The 24,494-nt window shown below is 40.5% G+C and overlaps 2 protein-coding genes across 4 annotated transcripts; one reads left to right on the top strand and one right to left on the bottom strand.

Moving 5' to 3' along the window:
* The first annotated feature begins 2,793 nt into the window (after positions 1 to 2,793).
* On the top strand, positions 2,794 to 13,583 carry zyg11l (zyg-11 family member, cell cycle regulator, like). Of its 3 annotated transcripts, none has more exons than XM_048243314.1 (15): positions 2,794 to 3,077; positions 3,925 to 4,090; positions 4,266 to 5,035; positions 5,115 to 5,255; positions 5,674 to 5,850; positions 7,634 to 7,698; positions 7,789 to 7,888; positions 8,104 to 8,154; positions 8,310 to 8,471; positions 8,563 to 8,610; positions 8,797 to 9,000; positions 9,126 to 9,178; positions 9,358 to 9,455; positions 11,194 to 11,344; positions 11,476 to 13,583. In XM_048243314.1, the coding sequence occupies exons 1-15, from the start codon at positions 3,075 to 3,077 to the stop codon at positions 11,483 to 11,485; spliced, it is 2,199 nt and encodes a 732-aa protein (XP_048099271.1). In that variant the 5' UTR covers positions 2,794 to 3,074; the 3' UTR covers positions 11,486 to 13,583. The 3 variants fall into 3 exon arrangements, with proteins under 3 accessions (XP_048099271.1, XP_048099288.1, XP_048099280.1); XM_048243331.1 differs by having other exon boundaries at positions 9,391 to 9,455; XM_048243323.1 differs by having other exon boundaries at positions 8,310 to 8,462.
* A 4,004-nt stretch (positions 13,584 to 17,587) lies between these two features.
* On the bottom strand, positions 17,588 to 24,439 carry LOC125294533 (leucine-rich repeat-containing protein 52-like). Its single transcript, XM_048243367.1, has 2 exons — positions 22,943 to 24,439; positions 17,588 to 18,001 (listed from the first exon to the last, which is right to left on the bottom strand). Exons 1-2 carry the CDS (start codon positions 23,586 to 23,588, stop codon positions 17,730 to 17,732), a joined length of 918 nt encoding a protein of 305 aa, XP_048099324.1. The 5' UTR covers positions 23,589 to 24,439; the 3' UTR covers positions 17,588 to 17,729.
* Between the last annotated feature and the right edge of the window lie 55 nt (positions 24,440 to 24,494).

Below are 24,494 nucleotides of genomic sequence, written 5' to 3' on the forward strand. Positions count from 1 at the left end.
TGGAATGGTGTCAATAAAAACTCTAGGAGCACTTATCTTTAAAAAACTAATATTGCAAAATTTGAAAAATAAGGAAGCTCCTTCAATAGAGAACTGGCAGGCCTTAATGTATTACCCTTAATGTAAGGCCTTAAAAGTATTACCTGTGTATTGAAAGATCAATGTCAGAGGACACAAATAAAAATAAACAATTTGATAGCCAATGGAGCCAAATTTATAATGCCCTCTAAAATGTATCTTCAGAACCCCTTTATTTATGTTTTTGTTGATGTTGTTGTCGCCGTCGTTGTTGTCGTTGTTGTTGTTGTGGGTGAGTGAATGTGGACCATGTGTGGGGTGTATGGCGGTGGGGGGATGGGTGGTTGGTTGGTAGGGGAGGGTCGTTATAATCAATAATAAATACTAAAAAGTATTGAAGGAAGCATATTGTGTAAAAGTAGAGATGAAATACTGATTTGATGAAATTCTGAAACTGTTCCCTTTTTTTCATTGAGGTTGTTTTTACCTTATTTGATGTACTTCCTGGTACCTAATTATGATGACTCACAGAAATTAATAATAAAGAAATTCTAAAAAAAATAATATTTATAATTATACAAATTTCCACAACAAAACTCAGACGTACCAGTTGACATATTTCCAGACAACCTCCTTGGCCCACTTTTGTGAGCATAAAACAGATTACTGATCTTCCTGAACGACTACAAAACAGGACACAACACAACTGACCTGCTATCTTTACTGGGGTTGTTCTTATTAAACAATTGCAGCATGAGCTTTATATACCTGCTCTATCTCTGTCACCATGTCCCTGGCTATATGGACTGGAATTCTCATGCTTTTCTCAAAGCTAAAGGTGGAGAGACACAATCATTTCAGGAATGATGAAAACTCTATATGTGTATTTTTATATGATCGCGTAAGCTAGTTCCTCTTCAATTAAATCATACAAAACCAAGCAACTGTAAACTGATGGAAGCCTTTCTTAACTAGTTTTAATGAGAAGTTCAAATCTTAATAGGTTTGGTGTAATATGCATAGAAGTCCTTGAAGACCATCAGTTTATTTTTGATCCCCGTTTTCTTGAGATCTCAACTTGTCTTGAGATAACAAAACAGTTTCCTGATAACAGCATAATTCCACATCTCAGAAAAGGAATGCATAACTTAAGACATCCAATGAGCTGATGGAGCAGTCAGCTTGATGTTGTGGTGTCACACATCGCTGATCAGCAATGAGGCCTTGGGGGATTAGGGTTAGGGTGATGTGTGATGTGGCCTACGTATATCTGAAATTAAATAAAACAAACCCTGTTGTTTTCATCTTAGAAGCAAAGGCATGCTATGTGGCATCTTATTGACTGAGTCAATGTGAAATGAAACACATTGTGATAATCCAAAATGTTTTTGTTGTGGAATTTCCTCCAGCAAGAGAAGCTATTTCAGCAGCCACAAAGATTTATTAAACGTGATGCGCCGTAGGCTGAGATATCAAATTATTTATGGCATTATCTTGGGAAAACATTGAGATGTGTTATCTCTAGATATTGATATAAATAAGTTGAGATCCTAAGAAAATAAAATATAATAACTCAGTCGAAACTCAGTCAAATCATGTGAAAGCTATACAAGATTTGTAATAAAGCTTATTAAAACAGGGTCAAAATTAACATTTGATGGCAGCTTAGGGCTTATGGTGGACACATCATGGATATAGGGTACCAATATTTTGTGTCAAACTATAAGTTATGTAAATTATTAATATATAATATGTATTAATATGTATTAATATGTATAACATGTAATTGATTCAGGAAAAAAATAAAAGATAAAGCATTTGTATGTAGCAATACTGCTCAAGGTTTTCTAATGTGACCTACAATTTGCTTCAATCCGGGAAAAGTTGTGACTATCTGGTTCAAGACTCAGTGTTCACAGACAGCTTACACTTTCTCTAGACATGTGGCCTTGAAAGATGTTTATGTGCACAGTGCTGCTACACTTACTGAAAACGTATTACCAGAAGCAAGGTCATTCTTTTTCTCTCTCTCTCTCTTTCTCTCTCTCTCTGATATGAGTTTGGTTATGTGAATTCAGCAAATTGTGAATTCAGCAAATTTCAACACAGCCAGTCTGCTGACACCAAGTCCGAGAAATTGATGATAAAAATGGTCCACTAACCCTCAGCATAAAGCATCATGTTCTTGAAAGAGTAACCTCATGTTCCCAAAGATATGGATGAATGATACTTTATGACTGAGTCCAAGCAAAAATAAATAATAGTAATCAAATGTCCTTTACTCAAAGAGGTTTGAGGTTTCATTATTGATTATGTTAATAGTAACACAAGTGCATGATATTAGGTTTGTCTTATTGAAACAAAGCTTACATGTAACGCTGCATCATACAACATAGCCCTGCACTGCCACTCTATGGACGCCTTGAATTATAACATGCTGCCATATCTGGGACAGTAAGTCGTAATTACGGTATATCAAGTATTATCTTGTTTTGTTGTGAACTTTAGGCCTATCACCTTGACAAAACTGAGGGTATGCTATTTTAAACCTACTAATAAGAGGTAGGCTATACGCTATTCCAGTCCGTTGTTATTTTACCCTTTAAATAGCCCAATCAATGTCCAAAACATGCGACCTCTTGCTCTTAAGATTCTATGTTCCTTTTATGTTTATTGAAATTGCTAAATGTACACCTACACTACACGCCCGTGAAATGTTATTTACTTATTTATGTGGAAGCGCACAAATATAGGACACACATGACGTTTGACACCCGAGTGACCAATTGAGAGCCTGTCGTCAAGAGCTTCAAACATGATAGACACGGCCGAAGCTAGAGTATCGAATTATGGTGTTCTATTTTGAAAATGAACAATTTTACGCGTATAGATTGTGTTGCATACGAATGGTTTACTTAGGCCTATTTGAATTGGCGAATACGGGGTTTAGAATAATGTGAAGTTAGTAGCGTTACAAGCTTACTGCACTTCACGAGAAGTTTTTCCTCTACGAGCCTCCTCTGCAGGTTGTCAAGATCTGCTACCTTTATTCCACTATGGTGAGTTGGCTTCGTGTTACTGCCTTTAGTCGTCTGACTTTCACTCATGATAATGATTTTAAAGAATTAAAGGTTACTGGCTATGAAAACCTGTCGTGCGTGTTCTTGGCGGCTACTATGGGATTAGTCAGAAGATTTAAAAGGATTTAGGCTAGGTTGCTTCTGAGTGTCCTGTTGTTGGTAAAAGACCTGCTGCGCATGCAAGGCAATGCAGACATTCACTGCTTGTCAAAACCATTTGGAACTGTTATCCCAGTTCATATGTTTGGTCATTTGAAAACAGTCATGTGTAATGTTTAATGTTTATAATTTGCATTTCAATTCAATTACATGTTGCGTGTATCTTTAGCCTATACATAATAACTGTCAGTTATTACCTTTTGCAGGCCTTTATCGCCATCCAGTAGACTCCTAAATTGTTGGGTAAACATTGTCAACAATATTTTGGTGTTGCAGTTTATCATGTCAATAATTATTTCAATTGTTGTTGTTAATGGGTTATGAAATGAATCATTCAACTAAGCCATTGGAAATTCACCAAGCCACAGGCCACAGGCTTCTACAAAATCAGGCTATTAGAATCCATTTTGTTGAAATTGCATAATTCCTTTTAACCACCTTTGAAAAAATCAGCACATGGTGCCTCAACTTCAAGTGGTCTGACAAAACTTATGTTCTCCTTCTCTCCCTATCCCATGCACAACTTGGGGAAAGGGTGAATGATTGATGCCACAGTCCTCTCAAATTCTTGTGATGAAAAGTATCATTTTAATTGTTTACTGTATATCTTCTATAAACTCAACCACATTCGTCAGAAGATGAATTTGTCATGCTTGTTTGCATACAGGAAGAGGATAACCCTGCGGCCCTGGTTGACATCTGTCTAGCCTGGGTCTGTCACAGCATGGAGCAGCTCTGTGTGAAACGTGAGGATGGATCGCTTTGTTTCCACCACTGCCCCGTCTTTCCCCAGCTGCTAGCAGACCAGCTGCTCAGCAAGATGGCAGAGGAAGGTGAGTGTGGGAGCACAAAGAGAAGGACAAAGATGAATGAGTGACCTGGACACTTTTCTACTTCACTAATCTACTGTGCCACTATTGTTTTAAAGGTAGTGTGTTAGTCAGTGGCGTGCCACAGAACTGGCTCATATGTATTGTAATGTGTATCTCTTCTACGATTTGACACCAGGTGTGTTAAATGATAGCACCATCGGAGTTTTCCGCAGCCATGAGCACCTGCGCCTCCGCCGTGTGTGCCTGCGAGCGTCGCACCTCTCCGCCGAGGCCTTCTGCCTCGCCACGCAGCCCCACAGACTGCAGGAGTTGGATGCTTCCAGAGTTCACGGCGGCTTGACTGTATCAGATGTGCTGCTCAGCCTCGCAGCCAACACTGAGTCTTCAGACAACCTGCAACGGCTCAACCTGAGCAGACTGGAAATGGGAGAGGGGTTCCTCGAGAACGAGCGTCTCAGCTTCAGCTCGATGCCGGGCCTGAGGACAGTGCTTCTGGCCGGCACGGAGCTGGACGACTCGGGGCTGCAGGACCTCTGTACCCTTCCTCGACTGGAGGCTCTGGACATCTCTAGCACTTGCGTCACTGACCTCACGTCACTGCTGGACTGTCAGGCCACCCTGATGTCCCTGTCGGCCCACGGCCTCAGACACCTGGAGATGCCCGCTGCGCGCCTCCTGCTCGTGCTGGGCCGGCTCGAACGGCTCCGGCACCTGGACCTGTCCGACGACAGACTGACCAGCGACGGGGATGGCGTGGTGGAGCAGCTGTTGGAGAAGCCCGGCATCCTGCCGGCGCTGCTGTCGCTCGACATGTCAGGCCGGAGGGGCATCACAGACAATGCGGTCCAGGCGTTTCTGGAAGCAAGGCCAAACATGACCTTCATTGGACTGCTAGCCACTGGAGCAGGCTTTAGTGACTTTTTCACTGTTAAGAGCAACCTGAAGGCACGTACCGAGACGTATACAAAAACACCTGAATACCATGACACTCACAGGCTGATAGTAATTGTCTTTTGTTTTCCAGGTTGCTGGAGAGGCCAACATCCACCAGATCAGTGAGGCCCTGAAGAGGTACTGTGAGAGGGAGTGCTTCATACGAGAGGCTCTAGTTCACCTCTACAGCCTGACCAATGACACGGACGAACCTCAGTCAGATGTCTTGAAGGCACAGTGCAGTTCTTTAATGCTATTGCTGTCCACAGATTTTTTATGTAGCTGTGTATGTAGAGAGACCTTAGAAAACTCTCTGTGTTGTGAGCTCTCCAGTTAAATTAGTAATAATGTAACAGCTGTGATGTTCTTTTTTATTTTATATTGTCCTGAAAAAAGAGATAAAAAACAAATAGGGTGTTATATAATGTGCCTCTAATGTTATCTAATTAGTGCTGGACTTACCAAAAGCAAGTAACCAGTATCCAAGAAACAGAATTCTGTTCACAATTCACAATTCAATTCTATCAATTTGAAAGAAAATTCATTTCAAGAAATCATTAATTTAGTCATAAGTGAAAATTGTAATGATAGTACAAATGTTGCCCTGAGTTGCATACTTTAAATACTGAGTATTGTTCTATTATTCACAGCTTGTAATTATGGGAATGAAAAGCCATGAGCAGTCATTGCATGTCCAGCTGGTGGCCACAGCCTGCATATTCAATCTCACAACTCAAGATAAGGTCCTGGGCATGCCACTTTGCCTTCTGAGAACCACAGTCCATCAGCTTCTGATCGCCATGAGGCATTTTCCAAACCATGAACAGGTTCCTTTGCACACTAAAAAACTTGCACACTCACACAAACATGTATTTGTCCTTGTAATTATGCATAAGCAGTACAACATTTACCAGACTTATGCATGTATAACTACAATATAATTATAATAATTTTTGACAATTCCTTGGTATATTTGTTAGCCTGACATAGTCATACTCAATTCTAGTCAGAATATGAGTCTGATACTGCTCCATTGGGACATAATTATGGGGCGTGTTTCAACCGATACAGGGGGGGAATGCCTCTGCACACAATTGGATAGACCTAACCAATCAGAGCAACAAAATAGCTTACCGTGAGGTGTAGGAAGAAAACACACGAACCATCCTTCTTCTCCACAAATGCCTTAACATTGTTTTCTGGTCTTTTGTAAAAGTTAGTGCCGTAAGTCCCTTCAACATACTTGCAGTACACTGCCCCCCCCCCCCCTCCTCTCCCCTACATACACAGCACATTATTTCATCAGGAAGCTTCTCCAACACACATATTGCACACTACCCTCTCCCCACATACACAGCACACTATCCCATCTCCCCTGTCATCCCCCCAACACACACACCAAGACCCCTGGCAGTTGGGTTAGCCCCTTGAGCCGTGGATCTGCCCAAGGTTTCTTCCTTGGTAAGGGAGTTTTTCCTTGCCCCTGTTGCTCTTAGGTGCTCCTTGTTGGTGCCCCCCCCCCATCCCAATCCTCCCCCACCTTTCTTATGCAGCCCTTGCCACTTAATCTACTAAACCCCTCTTCTACTGCACTTTTTACCCCCCCATAAATGCACAAATAGGCTGACACCAGATATAATTTCACTGCATTTCTTACTTCCAGTAACAATATGCATGTGACAATAAACTTCCTTGTATCCTTGTAACTCCTAGCCTACAACACTCATTAGCGAAATCTAAGAGTAGTACGGTAGGCTATTAGTAAAAAACTGATAGCCTATATCCCCTCCGTTTTTAAAAATAATAAATAATTCTGTTGAACACTGATATGCTACAAACATGTTAAACAGCTGGGAAAGGCTGTCGCAAATCCCTCAAACAGGTGGTCAATCAGAGATTTCAAACGAACGAGGGAACATGTCGCAATGCAACAGCGCTGTTTTCCCTTGATGAAAGTGAAACCACGAGTTTTCACACATCTCTACTTTGGCCAAAGTTTTCAGAAATAATCGTTTTCAATGATAAAACCTCATTAAATAATATGCATTTTCCATTTGAGGTCTTAAAAGCCATGTATCCTTCTAGCCACAGTCTTTTTGTTTCAAACATAAGCCTAATCTGTGCTCAGATGACGTGATAGACCAGGCGCTGTTGCTCACCTATCCATAATCATAAAGCCCGATTTGATTGGTCCGCCTGATCTAGGGCGAGCATACTTGCTCCACAATGGAGCAATGCCAGACCGAACTTCCCGACATCAAATGTTGTGGGCGGGACTAAGTTCGGAATGGCACCCAGGCTACATAATTGTACCCCATGTGGATGATAAGGAAAATAAAGTTTTTAGCTGACAATACATGGCTGTGCCAATATCTTGTCAAAGTAAATGTATATGTAACATGTAAATGTTCAAAGTGCATGACGTTTAATATGTTGTATCACTCCCAAATTTTATGGATGTATGCATGTAAGGTACTGTATACTCTCACCTTTCTTTTTTAGTTTATGTTTCTCTTTAAAGTAGGAGTCAGTAATATTGGAGATCTGGTTACACATAATATCTGTATGGATAGAACATAGTAATGAAAGAATATTTCCTCTTCCTCTCAGTTACAGAAGAACTGCTTGCTTTCACTCTGCAATGACCGAATTCTACAAGATGTCCCATTTGACAGGTCAGTCAGTTCATATCTCTATGTAAACTTTAGGATAACCGTCAGCTTTACATTTTCGACACTGTAACAATTTGGCATGTGTCTGTTCAGATTTGATGCAGCTAAGCTGGTAATGAGCTGGCTGAGCAGCCGTGAAGACCACACCCTTCAGAGAATGGCTGTAGCAATTGTCTCCATACTGGTGTCTAAGGTACAGAGAGGATGAACTATGGATTTATTCTGGAAAAGTGTCAGTAACATCATTTACAAGATCCTTTTTGTGTTAAATTAATTTGGTGAAATCAGGGTGCTGTTTAAACATCAATCTAGGAACTGTGTGAAAGATAAACAAGTGGAGCCATTGTTTGTGTGGGCTGAGAGTGTTGTGCAGTCCTTCATGTGAACCTGGTGTGTGGTTTTCCACAGCTTACCACTGAGGAGACTACACGACTCGGTGCTGAGGCCTTTATCATGGAGGTATGTACTCCGCCAGTGGTATCATTTAATGGCTACGTCCCACATATTTTTCCATAAACTCAAATTTACTTCACTCCTTTTTATATTACCTGGTTATACATATATGTAATACCACGTTATAATGTATTATATAATATGTTTCTTTGTGACTTCAGCAACTCCTCAGCATTGTCCAGCAGAAGGCTTCAGCTGGGGTGGTGGACTCCACCTTGAAGTTCGCTCTGAGCGCTCTGTGGAACCTCACAGATGAGAGCCCAGCTGCCTGCCGCCACTTCCTCCAATGCCAGGGCCTGGAGCTGTATACAGAGGTGCTTGAGGTAATTTAGAAGGTTTTACAGAAAAGTATCATGACTTATCTGTTGTGTTTATTGTTTACATGCCCAATTTAAACTATCCTGTAATCTTCAGTCCTACTACACAGAGTCCTGTATCCAGCAGAAAGTCATGGGTTTGTTGGTGAGTGGCACTGTCGTTGGAATGAACACTGAGCTGAAATGTCTTGTTTTTGTGTTTTCTTGGTAAATTCTCAGTTTTGACTGTAAATATCCAAACGTACTTTCATATTTTTAATTTAATATACATTGTAACTCATCACTCACTCATTCACCCACCCTCACATACACAATTTGCTTTGCTCCGTAGAATAACATTGCAGAGGTGGTGGAGCTGAGGGCTGACCTGATGGATGAAGACCTCCTGGAGCACGTGCTCACTCTGCTGGGGGGTGCTGACGTGGAGGTTGGGGTCAGTTACTTTGCAGGTGGGATATTGGCCAACTTGACCTCCACAGGAGTATCAGCCTGGACCCTGGACTTGGAGCTTCGTGACACCATCCTGTCCAAGCTGGTATTCATATGTGTTTGTAGTAGGCTACTAATATGTGTATGTTAATGTGTTGGTTTTTAACAAGTTTGCAATGTATAGTTGGGAAAATGTGTCATAGCCAGTAAGTGACGTCTATCTCTTTATAGCATTCTGCTATCCTGACATGGACCCCACCCCAACATGAAATGGTATCCTATAGGTATGTGAGAAATATGTTGGACAATTGTATCACATCTGACTCATTACAATGACCAATCCATCTTTCATATGCTCTTACATCCATGACTTCTACAATTTGTTGGAGGGTCTCCATTAGCATACTGATATAAATAATGTATTGTAACAGTTAATGACACTAATGATCGGTTTCCTATGCAGATCATTCCAGCCATTCTACCCTCTGCTCAACAGCTCCCAGCCCACTGGAGTACAGCTGTGGGCAGCCTGGGCAGTGCACCTGGTCTGTAGACAAAATGGTGAGTGTGCAGGAGAGGGATGCCAGCCAGCATAGGCAGGGTGTGTGCTTTGGGCAGATTCAGACCTCCAATTCAAGTTCAATTCTCGCCCAAGAGACCATTTAGTTAAGACATTTAAGTCCACTGTGACAGTCCCAGTTGCTACCATCTTAATGTTAATCGTATCCTCTGTAATATATGTCATTATGAAAAACACTTACTAGTGAGACATTAATATTGTTAGTAGGATTAATGGGTGTTTTGGATCCTGTCAGCAAGATAAGAGTTCATAAGAGGTTTAATTAAGGTAAATCTTATTTGTTTCTTTGTTGGTAGAACTTGAATGAAATCTGAGACATGAAGGTTATCATTAGTTGAGCGCACATATGCATAACCCCTCCCTCCATGCCACAGCCGAACTGTGGCCACACTTATACCTTTTCTTAAAATAGTTATATATATATATAACTATCGGGCGTAACATCATTTAAACCAATAAGAATGACATCAGTCATTCCTTTTAACGGCGCAAAGTGCGATATGTCAAATAAATGGATCGGTATTTTGGCATTCAACGGCGCATTTGAAGGAGGCTGTTTGCGAGACCGTATGAAATAGTCATTCTTAAACCATGCTTTAATAAAACCTAGCATAGCCTTCACGCATTTGCACTCGTCTATTATTTGAACTCATTGGCAAAGTGAAACTAACTTCACCAAGGTGTCAGTCAACTAAGACAGTAATATGGTGACAGTTATATGACTTTCACTATTGACTGACAATGGGTTACCATCGAAAACATAGGCTGGAAAAAGTAACACTTACCCTAATATTGCTCAAATGACTGAATAAAACAACATTTATCCTGCAGAGGGGTTGCTTATATCTCGTGACAGTGCGTCTTCAGCTGTGCTCCATACGTGTCTCTCGCCTCTCCCCTAATGACTTTTAACCGTCATTACCAATTTGCAAATGATGGTGAATAACTAATCATCATGAGATGTACAGTATTTCGTAATATCTTTATTCTAATTATGTTTTCCATTGTAATCGTGCAATTTGTAATGCTTTGCATGGACGTGCGCTGGTGTGCGTTCATGAATAGAAGGATGGTGCATGCACCTGCCAATATGACTGTTGACATGCGCTCTTAAAATAGCATATGAACAACTCGCCATTGACTTCTGACCAGGTTTAGGTCGATAGCGATTTTTAGACAACGCGCCAGGCCCCTCCCTAGGTTGTTAATTGCCACACCCCTGGGTGCAATGTTGAAACGTGCAAAATACCGAATTAAACTTTGCGCGGGTGGAGAACGAGTTTTACGCCATGCGCTGGTGTGCAAAATACAGCCCTCAGTCCCTGCCTCAGTCATTGCACGCGCCTCTTGATTGATTAATCACCACTATGTGGATACTGTTTTTAGAATTGTTGTTTAGTTAGTTATTTAGATTAAGAGTTAGTTAGTATAATTTGTATTTTAGTATATCCTTATCTTCTACTGTCCTTATTGCTTAGTTGTGTTTTTATATGATATACTTTTAATTACTTTTTCTGCTGTTAGTTAATGTGTGTTGTCTGTATGCTACTGAGACCTTGAATTTCCCCTGGGAATCAATAAAGTATCTATCTATCTATCTATCTATCTATCTATCTATCTATGAATGATATTGGTAGTTAGGGTTAGACCTTGTGATTTCCCAGACAAAGAATGAATTTGTTTGACATTGTCTCGTACATTATCTTTGTTCTCTGTCAGCCTCCCAGTATGCCAGTATGCTCCAGGAGGAGGGGGGCCTGGACATTTTAAAGAGCCTCATTTTGCACCCCGACACTCATGACGATGTCCGCAAGCTAGCAGAGAGCATTGTGGGTATCTCAGAACAAGCTGAGCAAGCCCGCCGAGAAAGGTATGTTAGTGTTTCGAGACTGAACAAGACCATGTGTAGAAGCATACATACAGTATATATTGTGGTACAACATCACTTTTAAGAGTCACCAATCAATTTGTTTCTCATGCATCTCTCTTCTCTTGCTCTAGAGAGGGCTGATCTTTAGCATGCTGTCTACGGAGTGTCGGAACAGTGTTTAAATACATCAGAGTGGAGAGCTTCCTCTGCCTGTCCTGGACACTGTCAGCCTTGTGACCAGCTCCCAGTGAGATAGCTTACATTTCATTTCATGTCGGACAGTTGCTGATAGCTCTTGAACCAACGAAACAGATGGTATTGTAAAAATGGACGTCAACTTTAAGTGGTTGTCCCCAAAATGCAGTGCAGCATACAGTATACAGACAGATGCCCTGATGTCAGTAGACATCAAGCTGTGGCTGTAGACTCTACATTGAAAAGTGAACTTTTTTTATACGTTCTGCCATTTTGGCAAAAGGTTGTCGATATTTGAGCCCTAAAGCCAATCAAATTATAGCCCTTTCTCCAGTGGGACCCTAAGGAGACCCTTTGGAAAAATAAGGTGAATTAAGAATAGATTGAGAGTAATTTGAAATCTCCACTTGAACTTAAATTGGACTTGGGCTGACAAGAGGAGGGCTATTAGAAAAAACAGGTGAGATCTCAAAAAGAGTTGATTTATTTCTCTATCTACCACCCCGCACATTGTGGCGCCAAGCAACGCAAGTCTTGTTCATTTCACGGGGGCTGCCATGGCCTACTGGTTAGGGGTTTGGGCTTGCAACCGAAGGGTTGCCGGTTCGATCCTTGACCCAGTAAGAAAAACGTAGGTGGGGGTATACGCAAGTATACTTGGCCTATAAACCTAATTTACATTTCTCACACCCAACACAGTGATGATTTTTACGCTAAGCACTCGAGTTCGCAACTTGTCAATGAAAGATAGGTGTGGTCAGGCACATGATCAAAAAATCACTGTTTTCACGCCACTAAAAATGATAACGCCACTGTCCAAGAAAAACCTGGTCTAAAGTGAAAGCTGCATGTAATGCACAGCTATTTTGAGGGTGCCCTGCCCCTGTCACGAAATGTAAGTTAGACCTTAGCAACGAGTCCTAGGCAATGACTGTCTGTTTGGATGAATGCCCTTACAATTGTTATTCAGTCATTTGAATACTATTGGGGTAAGTGTTGCTTTTTTCAGGCTATGTTTTCGATTGTAACCACTTGTCAATAGTGAAAGTAAATAACTGAGTGTAAGACTTTGTTTTGTCATTGCCTATGAATTCAAATAATAGGCGAGTGCAGATGTATGTAGGCTATACTCTGCTTGTCACACACACATTTTAGTAAAGTAAGATTTAGTGGAATTCTGGTATTGCATACATGGTCTCACATGCAAGCAGATTCCTTTGGCACTGAATAAATAAAAAACATGGTCTCTGTGGACAGCCCAGGCTCCAAAAACGGCAGCAAAAACAAGCTGGTCCATAAAAGCATAACAAACTGTTCCAGCAAATCATTGACAAGATGCGTGTTTAGGAGAGTTTCCATTACACTGGAGGGAGGGGGAGGGAGTAGCGGGCTAGCTCTCTGTTTTGTTTGACAGAAGTGACGTTATCCAACATTGCTTAGAGCACCTTTAACTACCATCAACATAATGTTAAAGGTAAATGTTAAAATGTTCTCCACCCAGTTTTAAATCCAATTTTCCCCTTTCTACACACAATTATATATCATTGTGAAATGTGAATGTGTGCTGAAATAGTTGTCCATTTGATAGAAGGTTAATAGCTGTGAAATAGCATAAGAAAATATAGCAGGCACTGTGTTATCATTTTAGTCACTATCAGACAAGTCCCATGTTAAAGGAACACCAGGCAACGTTTTCGTGTTAATTACTCATCTTTATAAGTCGATAAGGCGATTGTTGCAAACGTGTGTATAATGGCAGAGCCGGCGAAGAAGCAGCGAAAACCCTTGACGGAAGATGCAAAGAAAAGGAAAAGAGCTTCAGACCGAGCGAGGGGGAGTTTCATAGAGAAAAAGCATCAGGCTTGCCTGGGGTCCCTTAAAAAGTTTAAGACCATTATCGCTTTGCATTCGTAATGTTGGATGTTTATATAATGTATTAGTTCATTGTGTAAAACTAAATTATTTCTTGACCCTCTGAACTGGTAATTAAACTTATCAAACTTGTCATAACAGTTGTATGTAGCAATAAAAAGTATCATATCTATCTTTCTCATGTTTTATATGCAATGGTTTTGAATTTGTATAGAAAGTAGAATCCGGATACATCAGGGGAATTGCTCTTGATCAGCCTCTCTAGCCTCACTTTTCACTTTTTAGTAGTTTTACAGTGGCCATGTTGACCAGGTGCACCAAGTGGCCAAAGTAGACTACCATTAGCTGACTGGTCATTCACAAATAAATTTTGAATGATACCCGACAGAAACCAGTGTCTTTTCAAGGCCACACAAACATTTGTATGTTGCTAATATTTGTGGTGAATATGAACAAAACGGCTGACTTATTATGTATTAAATGTCTTATGACCTTTGGAAGCAACAGAACTGTGTCCTTCACTAAGATGCATCTAACTACAACCCCAAAACATAAAAAGTTGGGACATTGTGTAAAATGTGAATAAAACCAGAATGTAATAATCTGCAAATCTCTTAAACTCATATTTAGTTGCAAAAAGGACACAGACAATATATCAAATGTTGAAAATGAGAAATTTGACTATTTCATGGAAAATATATGTTAATTTTGAATTTGATGCCAGCAACATGTTTCAAAAAACGTTGTGACGGGGGTAACAAAATGCTGGAAAAGTTGTGTAATGATAAAGAAAACAAAAGAAAGAATGTTTCACAACTAATTAGGGTAACTGGCACGATTGGGTATGAAAAAGAGCATCCAAGAGAGGCAGGGTCTCTTAGAAGTAAAGATGTAGGGGTATTTATCACTCTGTGTAAACCTGTGTGCACAAATGATGAAACAATGTAATTTTAATGCTTCTTAACATGAAATTGTGACGTATTTAGGGAGTTCATCATCTACAGGACATAATATTATTCAGAGAATCCAGAGAAATCTTTGCAAACAAGGGGAATAGCTGAAAAACAAATTGGATGGTCGTGGTCTTTTAGACCTCAGATGGCACTGCATCAACACCAGACCTGTTTCCAGACCTGTCATTGTATTAGCTCAAGACAATCTCTACAGAGCTAAAACCATTGTCTATGTGCCCAGTTTGATACTTAATTCCAAAACTACAGCCAAAATTGTGACAGCTAAAATTGTATTGAGACATGATACAGAAAATACCACCCTCTTATCTGGGCCTGAGCTTGTTTAAAATGGACTGAGGTAACGTGGAAAAAGGTCCTGTGGTTAGACCAATCAAAGTTTGCCTTTCGTTTTGGAAATCATGGACTCATCTGGGCTAAAGAGGAGAGGGCCTATCCATGTATCCAATCTATCCAACTTGTTTTAGTGCTCAGTTCGAAACCCAACATCTATGACGGTGTGGAGGAGCATTAGTGCCAACAGCATGGGCATCTTGCACATTTGGCAAAGCACAGTCAATTCTGAATGATGTATACAGGTTTTGAACAACATATCCTGCTGTCTAGGCAATGTCTTTTCCAGGGACGACCTTGAATATTTCAGGAAAATAATGCCAAAATGAATTCTGCACATACTTAAATAGTATTTCTCCATAGAGGAAGAGTCCAGGTGCTAAGATGGCATGTCTGCAGTCCAGATTTGTCAAATTAGGTGCATAATGGAATGAAAAGCATGACTAAGAATACCCCATACTGTTAAGCAACTGAAATCCTATATCGGGATCAGTTCCTAAACATTTACAAAATTGTGTTAAATGAAGAGGTGAAGCAGCACAGTGGTAAACATGCTCCCGTCCCAACTTTTTTTGGAACATGTTGCTGGCATCAAATTCAATATGAACATATACTTTCCATGAAATAGTCCAAATTTTCATTTTCAACATTTGATATGTTGTCTATGTCCTTTTTGCTGCTAAATATGGGTTTACAAGACTTCTATATTATGACATTCTGTTTTTATTTACATTTTACACAACGTCCCAACTTTTTCTGTTTTGGGGTTGTAGAAGTGTTATGAAGGTTGGGCACTCACAAAATTTTGCTCAAACGTGCACTACAAATATGGAGGACAGATGGCACCATGCTTAAACACCACTACACAACTTGTAACCTTACAACTCACAAAGACAGCTGCAGTACTGAAACAGATTGGCCAGACATAGACATAGATCCTCTTGTAAAGAACACATGGATTCACCACCACGTGGATTCATTTCTATATAAGATTAGGCTGTCAGTTTGTCAAGCACTTCCCTGAAAGATTGACCATTGATTGACCTTGGCATTGTTTGCAATATCTATTGATCTAAAAAAGCAGAATATGAATTGTAATAAACAACTATAAATAGATATACCTCCAGAACATCACTTAGACACATGCAAAAAAATGTGTTTGGCTTTGTTGCTGTCTAAAAGCACCAAATTAGAACATTGCATATGGAAACTCCTATTTTAGTAACATTAAGCAGGCATGATATCCATAGCAGCTTATGTTTGTTCTTAAAGTATATCAGAGCATGTGATTGCAAGGCATCCTTCTACCATATTGCCAAGAGAGCTGCTGTAAAATCCACCACAAATACCCCAGTCACATATTCTGTGTCATTCAATGACAGGTTAGTGTTAAGTGAGGCAGCATTACATCGTAACACATCAAATGTTGTCATCACACTTTACTTAGAAATACAAATGATCATAAATGAAGTGTAACCTGAGTTGTGTTGAACCTATGTGGTTCCGCCCTGCACACGCCAGGACTCAAACCCGCGAAACAGCAGCACCTCGGATCGGGAGTCGAGCGTGCTGATAATCGAGCTAAAAGCCCAGGCTGCTAGCTTTCATCAAGGCATCGGGGAGTGAGGTTTACTAACGTTGCACACGCACAGCTATGCTAGCTGGCACCCGTTACATAAGCAATCATAAAATTGCCTGTATTAATTGTATGATATACATTAATGTTATACAAACCTTAATATAATGTACTACCACAATGGTCTTCATTTAACTTTTGCCAAAATTATTTGGTAGAACATTTGTTTATTGTGATATCATTTTAACACCACGTTTGATCTGTATGAAGAGAATATTGCAGAGGTATTAAATCCACTCAAACGCTTAATATCATACTACTCATATCACAGTTGAAGGACTGCTGTGCATACTATTTCACTATGTATTGTTTTCTACTGTACTAAAAAAGTGCATATTACTGTGGTCACGTAGTCCTACAGGCCCCACTGAAGATAGCCTTATTTAACAACCTGGGCAACAGTTCAGAGCTCTTGCTAATTAGGCCTATAAGACAGTTTTCAGGGATAGAGCTTCCAATATATCAGCCATATGGATGGAGATGCTTCAGAAGCCTCAGCCTGGGGGAAGAAGGGGCGGAGGGTTTTTCTCCAGTCTCTGGCAAATGTTACAGTTTTTCTCAGTCGCTTTGGTGCTTTTCTCACATCAGTATTAACATTTGCATAGCAGTTAGTGCATTTCTCAAAACAATTAGTGCAAACTGCAAAACCTAGTGTATAATCTGCAAAAGCACGTCACTTGCTCAAAATGGATAGTCCATTCCTCAAAAGCAAGTATTTATGTCAATGAAACTGCCAGTGTCATCAAAATTATAAGTCTTGACACCATCGTTTATGAACAAGATAGTCAAATGGCTTTGTCATGTTTTCATTACGACAGTTTATGCGCTCAGTGTTTTCCCATGCAAAAAAAGGTCAGAACTCGGTGACACTACCTGAAAATGCCCGAGACAGCACTATACAGTACTTGTACAGCCATTTGAAAACTACAGTAAAGTTACAAATTGCTGTAGTTAGGGGAGTAAGTGAGTACAAGACACTGAATATGTACGTTTCACAGTTTTACTGTATATGCTCTTTGCAATTCTACAGCATTGTGACAGAATTTGATAACTAGTTCACCAATTTTGTATGTAATGACTCAAGCAATGAAATGAAGACTATTCGTTTTATTGGGAACGGCTTTTCAGCATCCATAAGTAGTATAGTTCATTTTGACTGACATGACAAAGCAACTGATACATGTTCAAAAGCATTTGCAACTTGTTCAGAGGAAGGAGAAATTGCTACTATGATGTGCACAAATGACTAAATGTTGTGGAGTTTGAACTAATAGTTATGAGAATTTTCATTCTGATCTGAGAAAAGCACCAAACGACTGAGAAAAACTAATTTCATGATGGTCTTGCATAGTTAATTTAGATTTCCCACAAGTTCTGGTCATCCTCCTGCTTCCTCTTTCACCTCTTCCCTCTCTGAATCAAGCTCGCCGTTTTCCCTTTTCACATAACGCTCGAAAAGCACCATCACCACTCCCGTTAGCCAGGCCAGTACAGTGCCGGCTGCAAAAATGACAAACCCAATAGCTATGAAGAACAGATAGTCCTGGTGACCCAAACTTGGGTGGCACTGCGTCCGCAGATGAAGACCCAGCTCTGCCAGACGGAGGCCCCGCAAGTCCGGAGGGCCCTCACACACCGTCTGTCCCTCATCTGGAAGAAAAGCACACAGTCAAAAACGGGAGAACCAAATTAACATTCAGGAGCAAAAATCCTTCAGCTCAAATTAGTGCACAATTAGCAATGCACTCACAATTAGCCATTCAGGCTTTACTATTTATGGTCTGGAATTGATTTAATATTTTCTTTATTATGACTGCCACTAGTGCATCACGATCATGTTTTGTGAGAAATGTTTTTCATCCCGCCAGTTTTTGGTTGGTGATTCCCGGGAAACTGAAACACTGGGGCACATGCAACTGGCTGGGCGATATGGCTGAAAACTGTATCACGATATAAGCATTTCATATCAGTCGATATCGATAATTATTGATTTTTTTTTTTGATAAGGACCAGAAGGGAAAAAAAAGTTCAATTTAAAGACTATTTTAAACTTAAAGGACAAGTTCGGTATTTTACACTTAAAGCCCTGTTTTCAGATAGTTTATGATTAAATAGAACGTTTAAGATTGAAATTTGGACACATGCTGCCGTCCTGAGAATTTTCGGTTTCTGTGGTAGCCTCCAGCGAAGTTCAGTAAAATGCAGACCGCAGAGACACGGTGATCCCCTTTCTGCAGATCCTCAACAGGTGTGCTCACATCCAACCCCAGCCACAACTTTAGCCTTTCTGGATCGTTGAAAGGAAGTCTGTGACAACTTTTTTTTGCCACGAATTTTCCCGCAATTCGGAACTGCACAAAATCGCCCCATTTTTAGCTGTCTGTTGCAAAATACTTCAAGAGCGATCTTCTGCTTCTTCTATGTATTCAATGAAATGCCAGTGGTTTGGTTGTAATTGGCAAGTGTACGGTGTAAGCTGCATTATCGCCACTAACTGGGCTGGAGTGTATTATTCAAGCTCTCAACGGAAGAATGTACGGGTGTGAGGCGTTTGGAAAAATAGCTCCACAGTTTTACAACGAATGGTAAAACACCTGTTGGAAACCATCTTTTGCAGCGATTTTTGTGTGACCACATCAGTGAACACCCCTGACCACTCGGTGAGTTTCACGTCTTTGTAAACGAAAGTTTAATGCGTTTTAGGAAGGATTGTTCCAGTGTACCTATGCAGCCGTTGTGGAGGTGGGGGGTGCTACCACAGAAACCGAAAATTCTCAGGACAGCAGCATGTGTCCAACTTTCAATCTTAAACGTTCTATTTAATCATAAACTATCTGAAAACAGGGCTTTAAGTGTAAAATAGTGAACTTGTCCTTTAACCTTCCTCTGATTTTAATCACCTCAGTTATCAATCAAAGCAAACAGGGAAAAGAAATAGCAACACAATCATGAAAAACGCTCAAATAAATAAATGTGCACATAAGTCTGAATGAAAAGCAGCACTGGTTGAAGCCTGGAAATATTTTATTCTTGGAAATTTGCTAGTTTATCATAGTTTACTGGTTAGACTGTTCAGTTTCCCCACGTGTGTTTAAAGGAGAATTCCGGTGTGATATTGACCTAAAGTGTGTTGAAACATGATACCGAGTGTGAACGTATGTCTCATAGCTCACCTCGGCTTGTCCCCTGCACTCAGAAATCTGGCGCTAGTTAGCCAATGCTACCAACAGTTTTTTAGTTTGGGTGCCTCGGGCATCGGCCTAGCCATGCAAATAAATCACTGTTTTACACAATTTACGAGGCTCAAAGTAGCTCCATACTTCATTGGTAGACTTCCGAGGGCCTTGCCATTTAAAACAAGACATTAATAACTTTGAAAAAGCACTGGTAGTTTATTTACAAGATGATTTATACAGACAGTACTTTAAGGAATTTTACCGTTCAACGCCATCTTGAATTTAGTCACGATAAGTCGAGCGACGAGTACGAATGAACAGGTATAATAAGGCAGGGGTTCTCAAAGTTTTGATTGGTGAGGGCCAATTCAGGAACCCAAGATTGAACTGAGGGCCGCCAAAGGGAAGAAAAAAAAATGGAAAAAACATTCCATTTGTAATAATTTTTAATGACCAGGTTGCATCTCTACAGTTTATATTTATTGCATTAAACACATTTTAATTCATAACTGAGGCTAAACCTGGCAAAACTTGTGAAAATCCTAAGAAACATTGCAATGCACACACAATCCCTGGGGTTCTCTACCCTCAACAGACACATTTGGGATATAACAGTTCTGGTTGCAGTCCATTTCAAGTACAAACTTATTTAGAACAAAGTGCCTTGCTTCTTATCAGCATAGGCCTTATTCAGGGCCAATTCCAGCTACCAAAGCACCACAGGAAAACCTGACGGCCACTAAACACCACTAAACGGAGATTCATTCTTTTCAAAGCACACGGTACAGTTGTACAGTTTTACAGATGTCATCATGGGCCGCCAGAAATGTTTCCGCAGGCCGCCACTGGCCCCTGGGCCGCACTTTGAGAACCTATGTGATAAGGGATCAGATTCCAAAAATAATTCAGTGGAAATGCATGGATTCAGTTGCTGCTACTGGAAGCAACTGAATCCATGCATTTCCACTGAATTATTTTTGGAATCTGATCCCTTATCATACCTGTTCGTTCGTACTCGTGATTTATTTGCATGGCTAGGCCGATGCCCGAGGCACCCCCAACGAAAAACTGTTGGTAGCATTGGCTAACTAGCGCCAGATTTCTGAGTGCAGGGGACAAGCCGAGATGAGCTATGAGACATACAGTACATTCACACTCCGCATCATGTTTCAACACACTTTAGGTCAAAATCACACCGGAATTCTCCTTTAAGTTTCAAATGAATACTTTTTCTCCTTGGGACAAGCCCGTTTGAGTCTTGGAAAATACTTTTCCATTTGCATCGGGATTGAGATGATTAGAACTTAGCGGTCAATTTGAATGCAAAATTTTTGAACAAATTCGTGCAGCGTGCTAATGATGCCAACCAGATTTAATAGCAATTTAGCCAGTCGTCTTGCATGTTTGGATTACATGTGCATGAGGAGGGATGCGCCTGTTGACAGGGGAGAGAGAGAGAGAGAGAGAGAGAGAGAGAGAGAGAGAGAGAGAGTGTGTGCACGGGGCAAGGACTCATTGAGAGTCTGTGTTGAGGTACTTCTATCGCCTACTCTGGTGGAGTTGCACGTACTAGCTACAATGCAAGATATATTTCGCCTATTTATTTATGGACAACGTAAGGCGGAAGGTGTGTGTCGAATGTTCTATCGAACATATTTTTTATTGATAGATTGTCTATTGCGATACATATCGCTATCGTTTTATCGCCCAGCCCTAGCATGTAGCCCCAGTAGGCTGATAAGGATTAGGGGCCCCTCTAAAAGCTGCGGAGACCAAAAGCAAATGAAAGTTCGGAAAGAAGGATTTCCTAAAACTATTGCGCCCAAGATTACATATTTCTTTGAGGTATATTGGTCACAAGGTCAAATTACATGAAATTCCATCCATAAGGGGTGCTGCAACTGTCAACCGAGCCCATATGAGAACTAATTGTGGGCATGTGCATCTGTGCATTAAATCAGTTTGGGAGCAGCCTTTTGTGTGCAGACGTTTTACATTCACACACACACACACACACACACACACACACACACACACGTAAAATAGACATATTAGCAGTGTGTAATGTCAAAGTGGCAATGCGGACACACACACACACATTTGGGTGCCACGAGGAATACTTGTTGTTGCAGATTTGGCTCACTGAAGTAGTACACATATTTGTGCCACTGCATATGAGGATGAGTGTGGATTGAGAACATATGTTGTGGCACTAATTTTGGACATTCTGTGGAATTTATAAGCAGGAATTGGAGTGCGGTAGGCTGCATAGTTTTAAAGGTGCCTCTTAAAATATTTCCTGCTCTTTCAATACTTTCAGTGATCTGATTCAGGAAACTAAACATGATCTACATCAAGACTTCAACTGCACATCAGTTTAAATAAGGAGTAAGGAGACTTGTTGTTTAGCATGATAACCTAACTGATATGATAATAATTAGTCATACACCCCTCTCATCTGAAATGCTCTGTGTTTCTGTCTGATAGAAGATTATTCATGTGTCTATACCTCACTGGGAAAGTATATGCTTGAGAGCCAACTGCTGAGGTGCAAATCAATTTTTATGATAATGTCATAATATTGCTTTTCATAAGCCTTCCATTTGCATGCTTACATTAAGTATTCTGTAATAAAAAATAAAAAAAACTCAGAAAAATGTGAACTGTAATCTTCTTTATAGCCCATCGTGTGCTAAGTACCTCTGCTAAACTCAACCGCCTTACAGCTGACTTCAAACCGTCCCCGTCAAAAACAGCTATTTTCAGCCTCTGCTTACATAATGATATGTTAATCTTCAGTGCTGAAAAGGGGCTAGGTTCCTTTGCTCTCATTTTCTCTTTGGATTGTCTGGGATATTATTTCCCAACATAGGAGCCAAAAGACATGAATGACAATCTGGCATGATATCATCTACCGCATATTACTTTCTCTTTCTGTGTCCTTTCAAATAGAAACAGCCAGCACAACTAGACACTTCAACTAGGCCAGCACATTAGGGAATCAGTTCACAAATGGGGGAGGGGGCTTGATGTTATGGTGTTTTGGATGTATTTGTTTTTCTTGGGAAAGAAAATAGGAGAGGCATTAACTTGAGGCTTCTTCTCTTTGAGCAACATTTGACAGTCTAGGGGAATTGGGTGACACTACCCCAACCCTAGGCATATTGAATTACACATTCTGAAACTGAGATCCTGGTGAATAATTAAGAGTTCTTGCAAAAAACTTCAGGCAAACAAACTGCTGAAGTTCTAGCCTATCTATACTGATGCTCATATGGGGTCAGATTCAACCAATAGCCTTCTCTGAAACACACAACAAAATTGATTTATAGCTATGTTTAATCTGGGTAGCCTAACGAGGACAAATGTAGGCTACCTGCCAACATTTCTGACATCCACTTACAGACAAGCATACCTTGGAATCTAAAGGTGTCTTTTTGCATCCACAAGCAAAGGTCCTCAATCTCGCACGCGCAGTTCCATGGGTTCCCGCTTAAACCGAGCGATCGTAGAGCAGGTAGAGTTATCAGCGACGTAACATTATGCATGGTCAAATTATTTCGACTGAGGTCAAGCACTTGAAGCGCAACGTTCTCTACGAATGCCGATGGGTGTATCTCTGAAAGCAAAGGATTGTCCGTTAACCTTAACATCACCAAACTTGCCAAGGGGCCAAATGTCTGGTCCTCAATCTTTACAAACATGTTGTAAGACAAATCCAGGTAGACAAGCTTGCGGAGATTTCCAAAGGTGGACTCAGATATTTCTCGGATTGAGTTGCTGCTGCAGTCCAAGTACACCAAATCGGATAAATAATTTAGCTGCAGGGCTGGCAGCTCATCCATATTATTGTTGGAAATAATTAGCTGCCGCGTGGCAAGGGGCAGGTTGGTTGGGAAGGTAGATAGTCGCTGTCCCGAACACTGGACAACGAGTTGTTCGTCGCACACGCACCGCTCAGGGCACCCCGCGGAAAGCGCTGGGGATGGAGCGCCTCTCCAACAGAGAACCAGCACAATAAATATCCGACACTGCGTGACCAGTGGGTTGGCAAATAGCATGATATTATTGTAATCTTCATAAAGTTCCTGGGTGTCTGCAGCTCGCCAATATGATATCGGTAGTCACATTTGATTATCGCGTTTGTATGCAAGGTCAAAACTGCAGTTATCTTGTTTTAAAGTGGCCGCTCCCACCGCTTACAAATTCAGGGCGAATCGAAGATATAACCGCGCTACTGAAATGGGTAGCACTGTAATGCAAGCATGTCCTCAGCTTTAGCACCCCCTCCCAGCTAAACAGAGATGAGAAAGACACTCAAAAATAGACTGGATAAGAGTTGAGACGGCTACAAGCCTGACTACATTCAATTAACCCATCCACGCGCTCCATATTTTTGAAGGCACTTAGGGTATATTTTCGTTTAGATTAAGCTATTTGCATGGGATCAATTTGCTGAACCATTTGCGAAAGAGCTGCTAATTTGTTAGTAATTCAGTCCACAAACTGCAAGGTTTTAGACCGAGCGGCATCACGGAATGTAAGCTGTTTCAGTAATTGCAATTCATTCGAATTACATCCAATTTGCATAGGCTATAGGCCTGTATTTGGCAGACCCTTTGTCTAAAGCCAGGCTAGGCCTACTTGGTTAAAATAATGAGCCTACACGCATCATAACAATATTACCAACAATATAAATAATAACATCAAATATCAACTATGAATAATATGAATTTTAATTTGAACAAAAAATAGACTAGGCTATACAGGCTAGACTACAAACCATAAAAGATATATAATTAGGCTGCTGTGCAAGGTGAACAGATGAGTCTCACCATTTCTTGAAAGTCTCAAAACTGTACAAGACGTATATAATTTTCATGTTGAGACAAAAAAACTTAAATAAAACTGGACTTAAAGGTAAAATAAATTTGTCTAACCTGTTTGAATTGACAAATTCTCTGGAA

This window comes from Alosa alosa, chromosome 1, assembly GCF_017589495.1.
Source record: "Alosa alosa isolate M-15738 ecotype Scorff River chromosome 1, AALO_Geno_1.1, whole genome shotgun sequence".
NCBI classification, from domain to species: domain Eukaryota; kingdom Metazoa; phylum Chordata; class Actinopteri; order Clupeiformes; family Clupeidae; genus Alosa; species Alosa alosa.